The sequence below is a fragment of the Rhinichthys klamathensis genome, unplaced genomic scaffold (genome assembly GCF_029890125.1).
Source record: "Rhinichthys klamathensis goyatoka isolate OS25496 unplaced genomic scaffold, OSU_Roscu_1.1 h1tg000386l_1, whole genome shotgun sequence".
Classification (NCBI taxonomy): Eukaryota; Metazoa; Chordata; class Actinopteri; order Cypriniformes; family Leuciscidae; genus Rhinichthys; species Rhinichthys klamathensis.
Window position 1 is genome coordinate 780,558 of NW_026606890.1, and position 20,596 is coordinate 801,153.

Here is a 20,596-nt window from a genome sequence, read left to right on the forward strand (position 1 = left end):
ATTTTATATGATATTTCTTTTTTGGCAAGAATTAAAGAGCAGTTTCATGTCTATCCTTGTATTGATCTACTGCTCAAGGTAGATATGCGATTTAGAAAGTAATTAGTGTAATCCAGTACTTTTTAAAGAGAGAGTTATTAGTACAGTAATCTAAATACACTGTTGAATATGTGTATAATTAACTACTTTTTAGAGTAACTTACCCAACACTGTTTGTCAGTAGCTATACAATCTTTAATGAATCACTAAATTCTTAAAGAATTTGACTTATTTTCAAAATATAAAAAACACCCTTATATATATATATATATATATATATATATATATTAATCTGTGCATTTAAATAAACTCTGAAAAACAAATCTCTTAGATATTGTTTTAAAAGCTTTGAAAAATCCATGAAAACATCTCGTATTTGTGACACCCACCCGTTTTTTGAATGAAATGGAACAGTCCGCCGAGGCCACGCCCCCTTTGCTTTCTCCTGTTAATGTTGTTATTGTTTATGTCAGTTGGACGTTTGATAGAAGAAGTGACAAAAACTAAAAAAAAACTACACACAAACCTGTCGAGTTTCCCCCCCACAAAAAACGAGCACAGCCAGCTAGATAGGGACGTTATGACACATAGGATTATTGCCCCGAAACATATGTCAACACTGGGGGTAATAAACTCATGGAGCTGCGCAACGGCACACAGGGGAGAATAACGAGCCTCCGGCGGGGCTGCAAGAGAGTCGAGCCGCCCATCGCGAACATGAGGCGGGATGTCAGTAAAGTTTTGCGCCCGCTTCCCGTGGAGACCAACGATGATGATGAGCCCATGGAAGAAGAGGACTGCTTCTCCACGGGCTTCCTTAAGAGTGCCAACCGGGAGCTCGCGACGCTGTTCTCGGCGCCCCGGTATAGTCTGATTCGGGAGGTGGGTCGTGGGAGCTACGGCGTGGTGTATGAAGCCGTCGCCCGCAGGACCGGAGCCCGGGTGGCCGTGAAGAAGCTCCGCTGCGACGCGCCAGAGAAAGTGGAGCTAGCGCTGGCTGAGTTCTGGGCCCTGGCGAGCCTGGAGAAGAAGCACGAGAATGTGGTGCAGCTGGAGGAGTGTGTGTTGCAAAGAAACGGGATGGCACAGAAAATGAGCCACGGAAACAAGCGAAACAAGCAGTATTTGAGATTAGTGGAAACTTCACTGAAAGGTAAATAAAGTTTAACTGACCGGTACTGTAGCTGGAGCTTCTTGAAAGCATTTGCACTGTTCATGATAAGGTGAACTAAATGAACTAAACTAAATGTATCTTGTCAACACAAGTAGGTCTGATTAACATTGTTTTTGCTTTGTAACACAAATGAAAGTTGCATAAAAGCAATTGCACTTTTAATAATATGCATGCATTAGCATTCAAACCCTTTATGATTTTATTGTGCATCTTAAATGCATATCATGAATGCACAAAGTAGGAAGAAGTCTGTGCGTGAGGGAACATATTGTTCCAGCACTCATAATGCATTAACCCCTTCACTCCCATACAGGCCATATCTATGTACACCTCTTGTCATTGTATGCAATGTTCAAAACTTGAGTCCATTAGTTTTCCAGTAGGTTTACTAATATTGTTATTTTCATGTCATTTGTATTACCAAAATCAGATTAAACTCTGCTGTCAAGGTGCAGAGTGCAAGAACTTTTAAAGACATTTACAGGATAAAAATGTATTGCAATCCCAGACAACAAATTTCTAGCTCATTTTATGCTTTAGAGTGGTTCATAACATGAAAAATGTAAATTGGCAATTGAAATGTCCATGTTTTTATTTCATGCATGTTTACAATTTTAATATTTTCTTTGACTTTTCGGGGCCTGTGAATATATTTTTTAATTCCCTGATATTTCCATGATCATAGTTGATCATCATATAGGCTAGATGAAATTTTGAAATATTTTACACGTCCTATTGGTGTACTCCATTTAAAACAATTTTAAAAGTGAATTATTTGATACATTTTCAAAATGGCACAATATGAATGTGATGTTGGTGTTTTTGTGGCGTTTGGTGTGTTGAGGTGACAGTGAGTTGCGTGTGAGTGCTATATGTGGTTGTGCTCAGCAGTTGCAGGATCTATTTTGTGCTGACTGGTGTTATGTAAGTGCCACCATTTAGTGGCCTAGTCTACAATGGAAAAACTAATCCTGATGTTACAGCCTTCTTTAGAAATGTTCCAGATATAAATGTTATTGCTGATGGTTTTTTGGGTTATATAATGTTTTTTGACAAATACGTCATATATGTCAGTCATGTCTCTATCGACTAGGCCAGAATATTGTATTTGTGACCTGTAATCATGTCAGTTGATCATGTCAAAGTGAACACATTTATAGATCGCACCTTACTTTATATCAGAGATTCCCAAACTTTTCTTTCTCCTTTTTTAACCCAAAGTATTTACTTGAAATACCCTCAGTAATTTGAATTTAATATTTCGATAATTTAACAACACATTTGCGTGTTCATGCTTCTCTGGTTTCAGTTAAAATGCCCCTATTATGATATTTTATAGGGTCCTAATTTTCTCCTACAATAGGTTTACATGCATCAAAGGTCAAAAACACTTCCATTATTAGCCTATACATTATATCTCATAATGTATATTGCACATCATCACTTCATTTCTCAAAGAGTCTGAAAACGGTTCGTTCGAAGATTCAGTCTCTCGTTTCGGCTCTTCAGAATTGATTCTTTCTTTTATCGGAGACAATAACTTTATTTGTCGTGCACTTTGCAATGTTTAAAACATTGCAGACATTTTACCTTCACAAACAGCTATATTACACACTGCATGAAACAAAGATAATATAAAAAAAAGCATAATGGGGCACTTTAATTGTTACATGAAATGCAGGTAAAATAAGTCAAAAATTAAGTATTTATATAGATCGTTTGCTGTTTATCAAAGTTTGATCACCCCAGTTTGGGAAATCCTGCTTCATGAGACCTACATTTTTAAGATTATAGGAGACACGTTCCCAAGTGTTTCCTTTCCCTAAATGTTTATAAGTTGCTATACCTCCACAGGTCACAGTCCACCTGTTTTCCATGCATTTCCCAACCCTTGTTTCCTGAAGTTAAGCTATGTTAGTTATTACAGAACGCAGACAGATTATCAATGCTTAGCCTTATACAGTCTCTTTGGAAGGGCTCCAAACGTGTCGCTCAGAGGAAATCTGTGCTCAGCTAAAGTCTGATTGGTGTTTTGCTAGTCTATCGGCATTAGCTAAAGCAGCACTTTAGTTCTAGAAGGCGTAACACTCTTTGTTGAAGGCTTTGGTTTGGACAGTAAAGCCGCTGTAGTTTGAACAGAACTGGGTTTGATCAAACACAACCGTCTCTGTTTGCGAATGAGTCTGACACAACGGCTTATCAGTGTCAGTTAGAGACCAGAAACATTCAATGAAGAGATGTTTGGCCTAACTCAGCAGAAATAGCTCAATTGAAGCACATGAGTAGATTATGGAGTTGAGTGGGCTTGATTTGCCAACATCCTGAAGTGGTTCACAATAAAGGCCAGTTCTGACATTCTCCTGTTAGAAAGGAGGCCAATTGGAGCACATTGTTGTCCACCATTGTTTTCTTTGAATCTTTAAATTGGGACTGTAAGGAAGGAGCTTCTAAAAAGGCAAAAGAAATTGTTAGTTGATCAACATGAAATTAAAATTGACCCCGTTTACTTTCTTAAAAGGTTGATTCACCCCAAAATGAAAATTCGGTCATTAATTACTCACCCTCATGTCGTTCCAAACCCGTACGACTTTCGTTCTTCTTCGGAACACAAATGAAGATCTTTTTGATGAAATCTGAGAGATTTCTGTCCCTCCGTTGACAGCCTAAGCAACTACCACTTTGACGGCTTCAAAAAGTTCATAAAGAGATGGTAAAACTAATCCATATGAATTGAATGGTTTAGTCCAAATTTTCTGAAGAGACAAAATCGCTTTATACACTGAATAGATTTAATTTAGGCTTTTATTTACATAAGTATTCATCAACTCACACATCAGTTGTGGTAAACAATCTCAAGCATGTTTGCTTGATGTGCGAGAACCAATGAGGTTCATTCTCGCGCGTCAAGCAGGTTCAGTTGAGCTTCTACTTGTATTCGCTGAACAAAGGTTATATGTGAATAAAAGCCAAAATTGAATCTGTTCATCATATAAAGAGATCGAGTCTCATCAGAAAATCTGGACTAAACTGCTCTTACTCATGGATTAGTTTTACAATCTCTTTATGAACTTTTTGAAGCGTCAAATTGGTAGTTGCGTAGGCTGTCAACAGAGGGACAGAAAGCTCTCAGATTTCATTAAAAAGATCTTCATTTGTGTTTGTGAACGAAAGTCTTTATGGGTTGAGGGTGAGTAGATGATGACAGAATTTTCTTTTTTGGGTGAACAATCCCTTTAATGCACATTTCTGGCCTTACTGTGAATGTTTAATCAGTGCATCTTATTTTAAAACATTTTCTTTGTAATCTTTATAATTCAACATGCTGAATTGGTAAAAAGGCCCCTTACAGGGTCCAACTAGTGTCAACGGTGCAGAACACACAGCAAAAACTGGCCCGGCATGGTGTGTGTCGGGGCCTTAAGTTTCCAACAGTGGGTGCTGCTTCTAGTAGTCAATAATTGAAGTGGGTCAAAACCTTTAATCAAACTCCTACATGAACTTTGAACAATACCCGTTCTTGTCTTAGGACAACTTTGATGAACTGTTTTGCTCCACTTCAAATGTTGACAACTGCAGTTATGCACAACAATTAACTGCAGATTTCAGCATTGAATGTCCACCTGTGCATTTTCATTGCATAATTCCCACATTCTACTCTCATTCCAGGTGAGCGTATCTTGGGTCACCCAGAGGAACCGTGTTATCTTTGGTTCGTAATGGAGTTCTGCGATGGGGGCGACCTCAACCAGTACATCCTCTCCCGACGACCTGATCCGCGGACCAATCGCAGTTTCATGAAGCAGCTGACCAGCGCCGTGGCCTTCCTCCATAAGAACAACATTGTCCACCGGGACCTCAAACCAGACAACATTCTCATCTCACAGAAATCGGATGGTCCCGTGATCAAGGTCGCCGACTTCGGCCTCAGCAAGGTGTGCGCGGGACTCAGCTACATTGAGAACGACGGCGACAACCGTGTTAACAAGAACATGGTGAACATTAATAAGTTCTGGCTGTCGTCAGCATGCGGTTCTGACTTCTACATGGCACCGGAGGTGTGGGAGGGCCATTACACCGCCAAGGCGGACATTTTCGCGCTCGGCATCATCATTTGGGCCATGGTAGAACGCATCACGTTTATCGACGCCGAATCCAAGCGAGAGCTCCTCGGCACGTACATTCGCCAGGGAACCGAGATCGTCCCGGTGGGCGAGGCCTTGCTGGAGAACCCGAAGATGATCCTGCATATCCCGCAAAGGACACGCAGTATCATGTCGGAGGGCGTCAAGCGGCTTTTGCAGGACATGTTGGCGGTCAACCCGCAGGACCGGCCCGACGCATTTCAGCTGGAAGTTAGAATGGACCAAGTCACATGTGCGGGATAAGCCGACCTGATTGGCCAAAACGAGCAAGCTTGCTCTTTCAGGTGGGTTGCGATTTCTTGATATAATTTTAAACATCAAGTCAGTATTCAGTATTATCTGCAGCGATCGCGTTTCTCAGGAGCTGTTACCCTCCTACATCCCCAGCTCCTCCTCTCGTCAGTCAGGATTTGACATTCTGATTCCCCTTTGAAACAGACTAAATTCTCAATTATGTTGTACATTAAAATCTTTATTTATGAATGATATCTGCATACATTCAAGTTGGTTCTGTTCTGTTCTTTTACTCTAAGGGGGGTTATTGCTGCTCTTATTCATGCTAGACTGCATGGATGCGCAGGGAGTTCTTGCCCAGAACCGCCAACCCGACTGTATGCTAATTGTCAATCCACTATTTGACAATAGTGGTCCTGACAGAAATGTTGTATTCACCAATTTTGTTTACCTCAGACCAGTTTAAAAATCCCATAATGCAAGAAAACAAGCCTCTTATGGCGCTTTTCCACTGCATGGTACGGTACGGCTCACTTGTGGCGCTTTTCCACTGCATGGTACGGTACGGTACGGCTCGCTTTAAATGGTACCACCTCTGTCAAGGTTCCAAGCGTATCGTACCGATACCGAAATGTGACGTGAACACACTGCAGATCACTGATTGGTCAGACAGAATCGTCACTACCAGCGTCATTGTATTTGCGAGACATCAAACCCGCTAGATGTAAATAGCCACTTTGGCCAGTAACAGCCACCACTGTAGCACCTGTTTTAAAACTACTTGCTTGACTTGCTTGAAGAAAACTTCCAAAAAATAAATGGCTGAATCGTGGTCAGTGGACGAAGTGCAGACGTTCCTCTCGTTGGTTGCCGAGGAGCGGATAAACTATAACGGTCAGACTATAATCCCACCCACTTTGAAGCGGTACTAACTGCAGTGGAAAAGCAAACCGAGCTTAAGCGAACCGAGACGTGCCGAGCCGAGTCGTACCACGCAGTGGAAAAGCGAAGCGCGCCGAACCGTACTGAGCCGTACCAACAGTGGAAAAGCGCCATTAGGTTGTTATAAATGTACAAATATGTAAATCAAGCGTGCCGCACAAGTCCTGAAAAGTGAAGCCTAAGCGCCTCGATCGCCTCCCAGTGGCTGGTCCCAGTATAGGTCATAAACCCCACCTCCCCATGTAGTCTAATGGGACGCAATGGAAACTAAACAATCAAATTACACTTCAAATACATTTTTTCCAAATATGTTTTATGTCATTTTAGGTAGTTTTTAATATGACACTGATGTAAGTTTAAGTGTTTGTGTTTTGAAATAAGTTTGGTGTTTGATGCTATAAAAATGGGAATGTGACGTCATGATTGACAGCTGTGATTGATAGCTTCTCTAAACGAAGTAGTCACTGAGGCACCAACAGACTTTTTGGGGATTTTCGGGAGGAGATTGGAGCTTCAACTTTACATTGCTACATGTCTATAACTGTTTATTTCACACCGACATAATGAGTAAAGTGAGTGAGGCCGGAGACCTTGATATCGCGGCTCTTCTTCACGTTCATTACTGCGCAGAATCAGCAGGTCCCAAATCAGCGCAAGATGTCCGCGCCATATTAGGACTTATGGCGGCTTCACTTTTCACCAATGGAAGAGAGTGATGGTGCGTCGTCCATCTTTTTTTACAGTCTATGTTGTAAATACATACATTTATCTACGTGTTAAAGTGCTCTCAGGTGCCAAATCTAAGCTAGGCCGATCTTGAGTTTGCTTCCCAGAGTTCTTTGCCTATTCTAGAATTTCCCGTCCTTCCAGCTGCTTTGTATTTCTCTAATCAAACCCACGTAGAGTCGGTATATGGCCTCAGGGGTAACATGTACCCTGCGAGCCTGCCACGCTCTACCCTTCACATGTCTCGCAGGCCTGTTCGGTTTTACCAATGCCACGCCCCGAGTTCCTAACAACATTTTGACTAACAAGATCCGACACCTTTTTAGCAGCAGAATGCATGCGGCCAGGGGCGATAGCATGACTGTGTGAAACACGGCATACGCCCAACCAGGTGCATTTTGTTTTTTGGGTAGCATCCAATTATTATACAACGTCAGTAATACCGGAATGGCATTCACGCAGAGTTTATTGCACTTGTTTTTATGGATTTTGCATTGGACGAGGTTCAACTGAAACTGCCAGAGGAAATTGAATGCATTTCCTGAATGCAAGTCACTCTATAGCATTTTTTTTATTTATTTTACTGTAGCTATATTTAGGCTTTTTAATAGGCTTTATGCACAGCTTCACTACTTCCTGAACTTCAGCCAGCCCTTTGTTTCCTGTCTGTCATTATTGGACAAACTGATTAATCCAGGTGTGCCTGATTATTGTTACTGAGGCCAGGCACACCTGAATTAATCAGTTTGTCCAATAATGACAGACAGGAAACAAAGGGCTGGCTGAAGTTCAGGAAGTAGTGAAGCTGTGCATAAAGCCTATTTTAGGAATTATACTATTTCTGCTTTTTTAAATTAAAAATATTCACACTTTCGGGACTTTATCAATGTTCTCTTAATGTGTATTACTTTTATTAGTAATGTTTTATTAATTTATTATTAATAACAATTATTAATGTTATTTATTTAATTTTATCTAAATGTAGGCTATTTATTTATTGGTTTATTGTTCATGTTGGAAGATTATTACATTTGCTGAATCAATAATAATTATTTATTTTCCTTTATTAAAATCTAGGGCTGTCAATTCAGCATTCAAATAATCAAATAATTAAATGAAATAATATGCTGAATAATCTGATTTATAAAAATATTCACACTTTCAGTAATTCACACACCAAGTATTGTAATGTGTAACAAAGTGAATTGTATTCAATCATTCAAATCAATAATATTTAATATCAATGTATGTTTATATTATAATATTTATTATTTTTAATTAATAATAACCTATTAATTTATATTGAATTATATTTAATTTTATCTAAAGTTATTTATTTATTTATTTATGAGTTTGCTGTTAATGTTGGAAGATTACAAATTTGCTGAAACAGTAATAATAGTATTTCAGTAATAATTATATCTATTATGTTTTTCCTCTAACTTCCTTTTTATTAAAATCTAGGGCTGTCAATTAAAAAAAAACATTTTAATCAAATTAAATAAAATGCTGAATTGTTTATGTATTCATATTTTCTAAAGAAAATGATAATTTAAATATATTACATTGTCACTTGTCATTAGAAGTCAATATATTGTAATTAAAGTATTTTATTAACTTTAAAAATTCACACTTGAAGACGAAGTCTGCTGTCTTAATACTCCCAACCAGGTGCTTCAATGTTTTGGTTGGGAACCAATTGTTACACAACACCAGTAACACCGGAATGTCGTTCCCGCAGAGTTTATTGCATTCTTTTATGGATTTTGCATTGGATGAGGTTCAACTGAAAAGGCCAGAGGAAATTAAATGCATTTTGAAGCCACTTTATAGCACAATTTTAATCAAAACTGGCTTCATTGTTGTCCGGAGGCTAGAACCAATGCACAGCCGGTTTGTTGTAAAACAATGACTTCATTCAGACTAGCACGCATCTTTATAACCTTTATTTAACCAGGAGAAAAGACTCCATCTCCAGTGTAATACAATGAAGATGGCGGCTTGTTTGATGTCAAATCGGCGGGGCGAGGATGTGAACGTGTACGTGACTCGTGCATCAGGGGTTTATGGCCTCAGTGAGCATATAGAGCAGTTATGCAACACTCCTCCTCTCCCTGATGGCCTGAATGGATGTATCCATCCGTCCAAACAAGCAGGCCTGGGAGTGAGCCGTGGGTCGGCCTGTTTGTCTTAGTGGGGTAAGAGGGGGTACTTTTGCGTATTTACGCCCAGAGCGCTTTCAGACGTGCTCTTCAAGCCCTCCACCCTCCCGTCCCGAAGCACACACACACACATTTTAGGCCCTGAGACACTGAGGGGGTCTATGGCCTCGCTCTAGACTCACGTTCAGAACATTTTGTTCTTGGCCTGCCAGCCTGTGTGAGTCTCCATTGCTACTGTGTGTATACGGTCACTGTCAGGTACATTATTATCCACAAATCTGCTGAATCGTTGTGATTTGAAATATAGCAATGGTGATATTGCTCCTCTTTTTTAATTAAAGACATTCACACTCTGGTAATTCACATCACAAAAATGTAATGAACATGTAATGTGTAACGGTAAATTATATTCATTCATATCAATAATGTTTATCATTTATTTTATTATTTCAACACATTTATTACTTTAACATTAATAAATATGTTTATTTATTTATTGTAAATTGTATTATGTCTAATACTTTTTTTTAAATATAACTTTTATTATTATTTATTTAAAATTGTATTCTTTTTTAATACTATTTAATAGCAAAAATGCACAACACAGTACATAATGTGTAATTATTATTATTATTATATTATATTCATTCATATTGATAATAATGATTTATGTATATTTTTATTTATTTATTTATTTTTAATGCTTTTTGTTTATTTATATTTAAATTGTATTAACTAATACTAGTTAGTTTGATTCAACATTTTAACCAAATAAATAATCACTGCTAGTGCTAATTAATATGATTAATCCAAATTAATTGTCTATATATCAATATTTGCTGAGAAAAGCCTAAAATTAAAATAATTCAAATACATACACACAAGTACATCGTTGAATGGACAAAGTGGTTTTAGAAGTCAGTATACTGTAAAATAAAGTCAGTAAAGCATTTTATCAAGTCTGTTGTCTTTGGACAGTTTGCAAGTTGTATTTGTTACCTTTTATAAATATTATAATTCCTACTATTTGGACTGATGTTCGCAGGCACAACTCTGTCTGTGCTCAGATCTTTTGCAGATGTAAGAGCGCTCATCTGTCAGTGTGAGTGTGGCGTGTTGTATCTGTGATTATGGTCATTATATAAGCGGGTCATTGAGTGCAGAGCAGCTGTAATGTAAGGTACAGTGTGTTCTCTGTGTCTGTTCCCCGACAGCCATGTCGTGTTGATCAACACACAGTAGCAGAGCTGAGCAGAAAACCAGTGTTCATGCTAAAACTAACGGGACAACATTCCCGTTCAAGTTTTGATCCGAACACAACTAAATGTAAGAAATGCATTATAATACACCATCAGATTTCTCAACATTTAAAACTACCATTTTTGTAAATGGTAAATGGGAAAAGTGGGGGTTGTTTTCCAGGATTGTAAGGAGCCAGCGAGTGTTTACAGACTGTTATGTAAGCTGGAATATCTTTCAGCTGATAATTGTTCTAAAAACATGCGTTTTTCCATGTATTTAGCACACTTTTCCAATCAGAGCTTGCTTTTTTGATTGTTAAACTGTTTTGGTAAGTTCTTTTTTTTATCTATCAGAAGAAGAATGGCCTAAAACCCTTTGCAAACTAATAATAAGTCAATGTAAGATGTGACATTGAAGTTATTTGTGCACTGTAAAAAACATTCAAACCCTCTTTTGGTGTTAAAAAACTACTATCAGGATTTACTAAAGACAGTGAAAGTTTTGCGCTAAAAAGTCGTGTACAGGGTTATGTTTGCATTGCAGCTGACCTTATTGCATATGCATTTGTAGGAGTTTCCCTTTCAGATGCAAACGTTATGGGAGGAGAGTATTTAAATGAATCATGTAAGGTGATTTACTAAGGTTTGGGCAGTGCTTGAAGTGGGGGGAAAAAGGTGCCCGTACTCTCTTGCATTGGCAAATCATGACATTTGAAATTTCTACAGTGAAAAACAAAACTTGGAAATATTGCTGGTACAACAACAATTTATTGTTATCTATTAACAACATAAATGTATTTAAACAAGTCGTGTGTGTGTGTGCGTGCGTGTGTGCGCGCGCATTTATTTACAAAGAAACATTCTCTTTTTAGAAGTTGGTCATTAATAAACTTGATTCTTGAAGTTTGTTAAGATGGGAGGTATAGGGACTAGTTTGCTCGTTTTATTTATTAATAAAACATATATAGTTTTACCCAAACTGAATAATTAAGACAAGTTTAAATGGCTAAATCTTGTATAAATATTTTTGAGCCTTCATTTTCTTTTCTGACGTAGCCTACTCCAGTTCTTGTTAAAACACACTAGACATGCAAATTCTGTGCATTTTGGGCACTTTTTGTGTGAAATCATATTTATTTTCTCCATCAAAAGTGTGCTTTGCTTTCACTTTAAATGTCGTGAGTAGCACAACAATAGACTCGGCGCCGAACCCCCGCTTCACTGCTTCTCACGCGACGCTCCTCCTCGCGGTGTGAATGCACTCATTGATTAACATGCAAGCCGAAAAAAATACGCGCTGCTCACGCTTGCGGTGGCCGCGATCAGCTCCAGTAGCCGTTTCGCAGCCGTAACGCGCCACAGATGTGTGCAGTGTAAATAAGGGGTTAAACAGCCGTCACGCTTTTTCTGTCAGTAGAGTACCGGCTACATGCGAGAAGTAGCGGTACGCAAGAAAAAGTGCAGGTAGTACGCTTAAGAGTAAAATGTAGAAGTGCCAATACTGCGTACCGGTGAGTACCGCCCCACTTCGAGCACTGGGTTTGCGCTAGTCAATTTTCTGGTGTTTCCGCCATTATTTACCGCCCCAAAAAGCATGTGTTAAACCAGACGCTAACTTGCGCAGCTCTTCATAGATTGCGTCAGTCATTATGGAAATGATCCGGCTGCGTCTGTGTTCTTTCATTTGCTCTTGTCATAAATTCACACACAGAACTTAACACCCCCATCTGTGCTTTTATGGGATTGAGCTCTCATACACTTCACACAGCACTTATCCTAAAGCTCGTCATCACTTTCGTCCTGCTCTCCTCACTGTCTTCTTTTCTCTCCAACATGTAGATGATGATTTTTGTCACATACAGCAAACATCTCCTCACTATCCGCTAGCTGCCTGTCCCCTGAACACACTGTAAAAAAACGCGGTCTCTGCAGACACCCCAGGCTCCACAAACGGCAACAAAAACTAACTGGGCTTACCCGCACCACGAAACATAACAAACTGTTCCAGCCAATGACCGACAAGAAGGGTTTGGGGGGTTAGTGTGCGGATGAGGAGGAGGGAGGGTCTAGCTAGCCTCCGTTTTGTTTGACAATAGTTCGAACGTCAACAAGAAGTGACGTCACCCAGGATCGCTTAGAGAACCTTTACTGACACAGACAACATCAGGAATATTAGGCTGCTGTCCCTTTAAGACGGACCGGATATACTGACACACATCCGGTTTCTTTCTCAACTGTTCACTAATGACATAACCGAGGAAATATGTCGAGACGGGTATTTTGACATAATTTTGTATGTGGCCGAAAGAGGAATCAATTCAGTGTTCAAGCCTCTGTTTGAAACTGTCCTCTCTCTCTCTCTCTGTGCGCGAGTCCCGATTTTAGCCTCTTCTTCTGCGTTTAAAATCATTTGAATGTGTAAATTGGCAAGACAAAACACATCCAAATGATAAACGTTCACTCTATGATGGTATAACTTAGCAGTTAATCCGCAAATAACATGCGTGCCGAACCGTGGGGCCGGATCCGTACGGATCAACTGCGATCCGTTGCACCTCTAATAATTAATGAACACACTTATTATCATATCATCATGATTGCTATCTTACCAGAGATGAAGAAAAATCCTACTCTGGTAAGCAAACGTGTCACTGTCCCCAAAAATGTTGTTTCCCTCCACGTTTTTTTGCTGCGCATCGTTTATCTTTTCTACGCATGCGCACCAGTTATGGGCACCCCTGATTATAACCTAATGTTTACTCCGTTTTCTTTATGTAATCCTTTTGTGGAATATATTCTGTCTCAGTCTCTGTAAAGTAAATTCGATCGGGTCAAACTTGGAAAAACAATTGTACAGACACGGACAGCATTATTGGATTAGCTTACAGCCATAGTTGGCCGAGGATGAAATCGGATCTGATGCAGAAACAGCTTGGATGACATCAGTGAATCATTTACTTGCCAAGCGTCCGACACATGGACCCCGGATTAGAGACACTAGGAGAACAACAACAACAAGGCCTGTAGCCTGTAACTGTTGAGTAGAATATATCAATGGAAGATATGGTCTTCATTTGAGGAGTGCTGATGTCAGCAGCCAGATGTTATTGTGTTCAGGTCAGATACCAGCCGTCTGCCTGATCAATGACCAGCTGATCATGTCAGTCTCGGTCGAGTGTTTGCTCTATTTACTACAGTATCACACGCTGAAGTAGCTTTCAGATAAGTTGTGTGTGCATTTATTTGCAGTTTGTGCAATTATTTGCATGCAGCGAGCGACTGTGCAAACGTTTCAGCGTATACTCGAGTGTGGATGACATAAAATGCAATATTATGACAAAAGTCATAACAATGAGATTAAAAATGTAAATTATGATATAAAATTTGATATTATGACAAAAAAGTCATAACTGAGAGATTCAAAATTGAAATGACAAAATTCGATTTGACAAAAAAGTAATAATTATGATGAGATTAAACATTGAAATTGATGACAAAACATTTCGATTTATCATTTTAATTCTGACTTATATCTCCTAATTTCTATTTTTCATAGCATTTTTCTATCATAATTACCTCATAATTTTGACTTTTTATGTCCTAATTTCGACTTTTTTGTCATTACTATGATTTTCCAAATCATGTGTTTTATTATTATTGTGGTGGAAATGGGTTTTCTTGGATGTGTTTGGTTGAGTAAGTTTTGTTTTGCTCTCTCTACAGGTTTCCAGAGTGGAATTGCTCACCGATGGAAAGGAAATCAAAAGGAATCAGTGAATCCTTGGAACTGTGAAATTTCTCTTGTTCTCTCACTTCCAGAAAGCAGAAGTGAAAAGAAAAGTCTCGATCTCTACATTAAAGACCCATCACGTGGAAATGCTATGCAGGTATCTTTCATAACACGCTGTTTTTCTACTTCAGTGCATCGGATTCCCGATACAAGTCTTCCAAACTGACTTCAAACCCATGTGTTTTCCTGCTCAAATCTCTCCAGCAATGATTTCACGTCCCTCTCGTTCTCTGCTGTGACTCGTGCTGTTGTTCTGGACCAGATTTCGACACACACGTTGCACTATGTCCTCAAACAAGCATATCCGCTGAAACTACCTTTCGCCCCATCCTTCTGACGGGGTTTACCAGACAGTATAGATGTAAATACTTCGATGTAGTAGATAATGCAGCACTAGGATTGATCGAATGTTGTCGAATGCTCTAAAATATTCACGGGAAAACAGAGAAGGAAGTTATTATAAAGCTCACAACCATAAAGACTTACTGTGAACGATATAATGTGAATAACCGGGTACATAGCGACCCCGTCTCTCCTGTAGGAATGAATGTTTCTGACCCGAACAACAGCACTTCTATAAAAAAAAACAAAAAACAATTTAAATCACTGTTGTGCCTTATTTTCACTTTTTTTTCTTTTCTTTTTTTTTTTTAAAGAAAGTGGATGGTTCTTATTATTTTAGTTTAGTTTTTAAGGATATTTCAAATGATTTTGTTTTATCTGAAATGTCGCCATGTTATTTCCATGCTAATAATATTGGTTCTCAAATGTTTTAACATTTGCAAAAATGTGAGAGGTATTAAAACTTTGGTTTGATTTGAGTTCATTTGACAGGATCCATTGAAGCAGTTGCAATAATAATTTCATTTTTTGTGTGTGTGTGTCATTTATCATCCATCAAAATACAGATCAGGTGTAAACAAAATGATGACACTTTTTTTTTGTACTAACGCCGTTAACCAGGAGATTATTTTACTTTCTATGCAGACTGGAGAGTTGATGTTTTCTAAATAATGAATTGGTGAGGGAACAAATATTGTAGTTGTTAATCTTGGTTTTCATCTTCACATTGTTGTAGCAAAAGGTCTAATTTCCTTTTCATGTCATAAACGGATATATGGAATGTTTTAGTTCCGTTGGAATGGAACAGTTTGAATTCACTTTATGGGATTTTATACACAGAACACTGCAAGATTCTGTTTCTATAGGAACCATTGAGTAGATGTTGCTTGATTGTCCTCCGTACTATTTGTCACAAACACACCAGATTCGATCCTCTGTGGAAAAAAATGTGTTGAATACTTGTTTTAATTATAAAAAGGGTTCACATTCACATTCAAGGTTAAAGTACATACATTTTAGGTCACAATAGTCTATATTTCTCCCGTAAACTGGGTATTTGTACCAGGTTAACCCAGTGAGAAATAGTTTTCCTTCTGTATTTTAGTAATGATTTCTATTCAGTGTTCTTGTTTACATACTCAGTGTTTCTACCTCACTATCATGACATCTTTAACCTCACTTTTCCTCGCTGTGGTGGGTTGCGTTTAGTTCAGTCTTTTGCTGTTTGCATCTTTTCAGCGGTAGTACTGTTATCCGTAACGTATTAAACGTCTCGAGCTGACTTTGCATTTCACTGTATATGTTGTTATTTTATTGTGCTTTGTATGAGGTGCAGAGCAAGATGAATCTCCATTTATTATGGTAAAACAAAAAGGTCTTTGCATTTATCTTACATTCTCCCTAAAGGGACATGGTGATAGAAAAGAAGCGAAAGAGCGCAAACGCAAAGTCAAACATTTTGTGAGCAAATGCAAAGTTTCTCAGGGGAACAGAAAGTGAATGCAACGTTTTTTGTGGAATGCAAAATGTTTAGCGAGCGAACGCAACGTTTCTCATGGGAACAGAAAGTGACTGCATAGTTTTTCTGGGGAACGCAATTACGCAACGTTTATCGAGCGAACGCAAAGTTTCTCGTTGAACACAAAATGTTTCGCGAGCGAACGCAAAGTTTCTCGTTGAACACAAAATGTTTCGCTAGCGAACGCAAAGTTTCTCGTTGAACACAAAATGTTTCGTTAGTAGGGGTGTAACGATATTTGAACCGAACCGAAAAACCGCGATACACCACCCACGATACGTATCGCGATACTCTCATGGCGAACCGAACACGCCCCGCCCAGCCCCGGCTCATTGCACTTCATGCGTTATGTGTACACAACGATTACAGGGCTGTTGCCTAACCACCATTAACCACATATAATCGCAATAAGCTCAGTGTTTTGTTACTTTTGATAATAAGCAAGGTGTAATCTTTCAAATTATGTCTATTTGATCACGAAATGCAAACAATAAATGCCGTTTTGGCGCTCTTAGATGTGGCGTGACAGATATCACTGTATGCATGCGGCAGCGCGGAGCGCGATCATCTCTTCCTCAGTTACAGAATAAACATGAATGGACACCCGAAGGTATGTTGAAAGATACAGTATACTTACTGAAAGGCATCATAACTCGTGTAAACACTCAATCAGTGTTTCAACAGCGGAAATACGTCAATAAAACGCTTAGTTTTTCACATAGCTTTATATTTACCTCAGGCAAGTCATTCAGTGTCCACAGCTTGCTGGTTTGCTAACTCTTTCACTAAATAAATGCTATATATTAGCCTATATATTATATTTTACTTAACCTGTTTATGATATCTTGATTTAATGTATGTTTAAAATAGTTGTCATGAAAATAACAGCAACTGTGTAAATTATTATATAACAATAACAAATTAGAGTAAAAACATGTTAATGCAAAAATTGCCTTATGTGCAGTTTACATGTTTTCATACAATTTGTTATTTGAGTGTTGATTATTATTATATCATTTAGGCTAAAATTCTAGGCTTGTTAAGCTTTAATGTTATAGTAATGTGCAAGTAAGGGCTGTAGTTTACAGCATTAGCAGATAATTTTGTTATCCTTGAGAAACGTTTACTTGTAATTGAATTAATTTAAAGACAAGGACACAATTTGTTCATTAAAGCACTGTTTAATAAAAAATAAAAGCAATTTTAGCTTTCTAAACCCCCCCCCCCCCCCACCGAAATGAACCGAACCGAACCGAACCGAGACCTCAAAACCGTGGGACGAACCGAACCGTCAGGTTTGTGTATCGTTACACCCCTATTCGTTAGCGAACGCAAAGTTTCTCGTTGAACACAAAATGTTTCGCGAGCGAACGCAAAGTTTCTCGTTGAACGCAAAATGTTTCGCGAGCGAACGCAGTTTCTCGTTGAACGCAAAATGTTTAGCGAGCGAACGCAAAGTTTCTCGGGGAACACAAAACGTTTAGCGAGCGAACACAAAGTTACTCTGGGAAATGCAAAACATTTTGGGAGCGAACGCAAAGTTTCTCGTTGAACGCAAAATGTTTAGCGAGCGAACGCAAAGTTTCTCGGGGAACACAAAACGTTTAGCGAGCGAACACAAAGTTTCTCATTGAACGCAAAATGTTTAGCGAGCGAACGCAAAGTTTTTCGGGGAATACAAAACGTTTAGCGAGCGAACGCAAAGTTTTTCGGGGAATACAAAACGTTTAGCGAGCGAACGCAAAGTTTTTCGGGGAATACAAAATGTTTAGCGATCGAACACAAAGTTTCTCGGGGAACGCAAAACGTTTAGCGAGCGAACACAAAGTTTCTCGGGGAACGCAAAACGTTTAGCGAGCGAACGCAAAGTTTCTCGGGGAACGCAAAACGTTTAGCGAGCGAACGCAAAGTTTCTCGGGGAACGCAAAACGTTTAGCGATCGAACACAAAGTTTCTCGGGGAACGCAAAACGTTTAGCGAGCGAACGCAAAGTTTTTCGGGGAATACAAAATGTTTAGCGAGCGAACGCAAAGTTTCTCGTGGAACGCAAAATGTTTAGCGAGCGAACGCAAAGTTTCTCGTGGAACGCAAAATGTTTAGCGAGCGAACGCAAAGTTTCTCGGGGAACGCACAAATTTTTGCGACAAATCATTTTTCCTCCCATCTCATATTTTTTTTCCTTCACCATGTCCCATTAGCCTCTGATCTCTTAATGGATCAATGCAGTTCAAATATTCCTGATATACCTCCTCTGCCAGTGACACTTTCTTATCTATTAGGGAACTTTTAGCCTTTCTATCAAGACAAAATCCACAGGAAGTTCATGTCTTTCATCAGTGAATCATATTAAAGGACGTTTCAAGTCTGAAAATAGTACATTTAGTGTAACTCACCTTGAAATACCAAAAAACCTCATCGACTCACAGTAAGGTCATGCTTCCTGTCCCTCAGGTGTTCACTGTAAAATGTTTGCTGGTCAAACAAACAGGACCATGTAACAGCCTGAGGAAGACTATAGACAAAGACACGCACATTGACTGTTCACTACAAACACAGAAAACAAACTCTTATCTTTCTACTGAATTGTTTTCTTTCTATCCTTTGGTGATTTTTTTTTTTTTTTTTTTTTTTGGTCTGACTATTTTGAGATTACAGATATTTTATATTGCACAAATGTCTTCTCATAGTTAATATTGAACTGGGTTTGGTTTGTGATGCTATGAGCCATTTGATGTTTTTGCAATGCAAACTTTCTTAAATGTATGTAGACTTTTGTTTTCTTGAAATAAAGAAATAGAAATAAATATTTTTGTCTTGATTATTATGTATTATTAGGTTTTGCTTTGTATGTCATGATATTGACTTTTTTATACTTGTGATTTTTATCACCTACTTTTAACTGTTATAATTTTGACTTTTCGTATCATAATGACGTAACGACTGTTATTTCTGTTTTATTCAACTTTTTAAATGAAAATTATGACTTAATGTATATGAATATGAATATATTTTCTAATGTCTTGTCATAATTAATTACTACTTTTTATGTCATAATCTTTATAATTATGATTTACCACAGTATAACTTTTTTCTTATGTGGTGGAAATGGGCTTTCATAATTATGACTTACTATGTCAGAATTTTGACTTTTTATCTTCTAATTCAAATTTTTGACATAAGTTTGAATTTTAATGTAATAATTATGACATGTCAATTTTGACTTTTTATCTCTTCATTTGAACTTTTATATCATACTTTTGACTTTTTGTGTCATAATTTTTTACTTTTACATAAATTATGACTAACTACTCTTTTCCTCCGAATATCTATACTGACTATGTAATAATTATGACTCTCTGTATATTATCTCATAATTTAAATTTTAAAAATTATTATTGAAGACTTATATGACTTTTAATAGTCTCTTGTTTTCTTTAAATAAAGAAATGTGATTGATTGTTGTGTATTATCAGGTTTTGCAGCCAGCTAATGCTCCAGAATATTAGCCATAATTATCATAAATATCTCACATTTGGCACATTTGAAAATATAATCGATTTTAAAATTGCCTTTGGATTTAAGTTCACTTGACTTCTCGTAAACATATCACAGGATATGTCTGTCAAACTTTCTAGCCTTTGTTTTCCACCACTGGCCTGTACAAACACGCTTAATTACCTGCACAAATACTTGCACAGCATGACGTGACTTCGTGATGAGCTTCGGTTTCATATATGACTAACTTGAGACTCATGGAACTTCATGTTCAGTGACAGCATCAGCACGCAATGGTCACTAATGCCAGCTCAGTGAAAGGTCACCCTTGAGGTCCACGTTGTGTTAAAGTAGGTCAGTAGTGTGTGATGAAACCTAATCCATTATAATCAGTTTTGAAGTGATGGTCAAGCACATGAATGCATGGCCTTAGAGGTCAGTTGTGTAATAAAGTCAAGGAGGTCTGTAATTCCGAGAGAGAGAGAGCGAGAGAGAGAGAGAGAGAGAAAGAAAGAAAGAAAGACTTTAATTACAATTACTCTGTTTATACTCCATATGTTTTTAATCATTTTCACAAATAATTTCTGTTTAGAATATCAACATAATGTCAGTCTATCTATCTATCTATCTATCTATCTATCTATCTATCTATCTATCTATCTATCTATCTATCTATCTATCTATCTATCTATCTATCTATCTATCTATCTATCTATCTATCTATCTAGTGTCTGTCTATCTATATCTATCTATCTATTGTCTGTCTGTCTGTATCTATCTATCTATCTAT

General features: G+C 38.0%; 1 protein-coding gene and 1 long non-coding RNA gene across 2 annotated transcripts; both read left to right on the forward strand.

Annotated features, from left to right (window-relative positions):
* Positions 1–505: 505 nt before the first annotated feature.
* On the forward strand, positions 506–15,078 carry stk35 (serine/threonine kinase 35). Its single transcript, XM_056234006.1, has 3 exons — positions 506–1,192; positions 4,880–5,639; positions 14,384–15,078. Exons 1-2 carry the CDS (start codon positions 676–678, stop codon positions 5,596–5,598), a joined length of 1,236 nt encoding a protein of 411 aa, XP_056089981.1. The 5' UTR covers positions 506–675; the 3' UTR covers positions 5,599–5,639; positions 14,384–15,078.
* Positions 15,079–17,635: 2,557 nt separating this feature from the next.
* LOC130069853 (uncharacterized) lies at positions 17,636–18,438 on the forward strand. Its single transcript, XR_008803806.1, has 2 exons — positions 17,636–18,220; positions 18,304–18,438. It is a non-coding gene; the product is annotated as an uncharacterized LOC130069853 (long non-coding RNA).
* Positions 18,439–20,596: the final 2,158 nt, after the last annotated feature.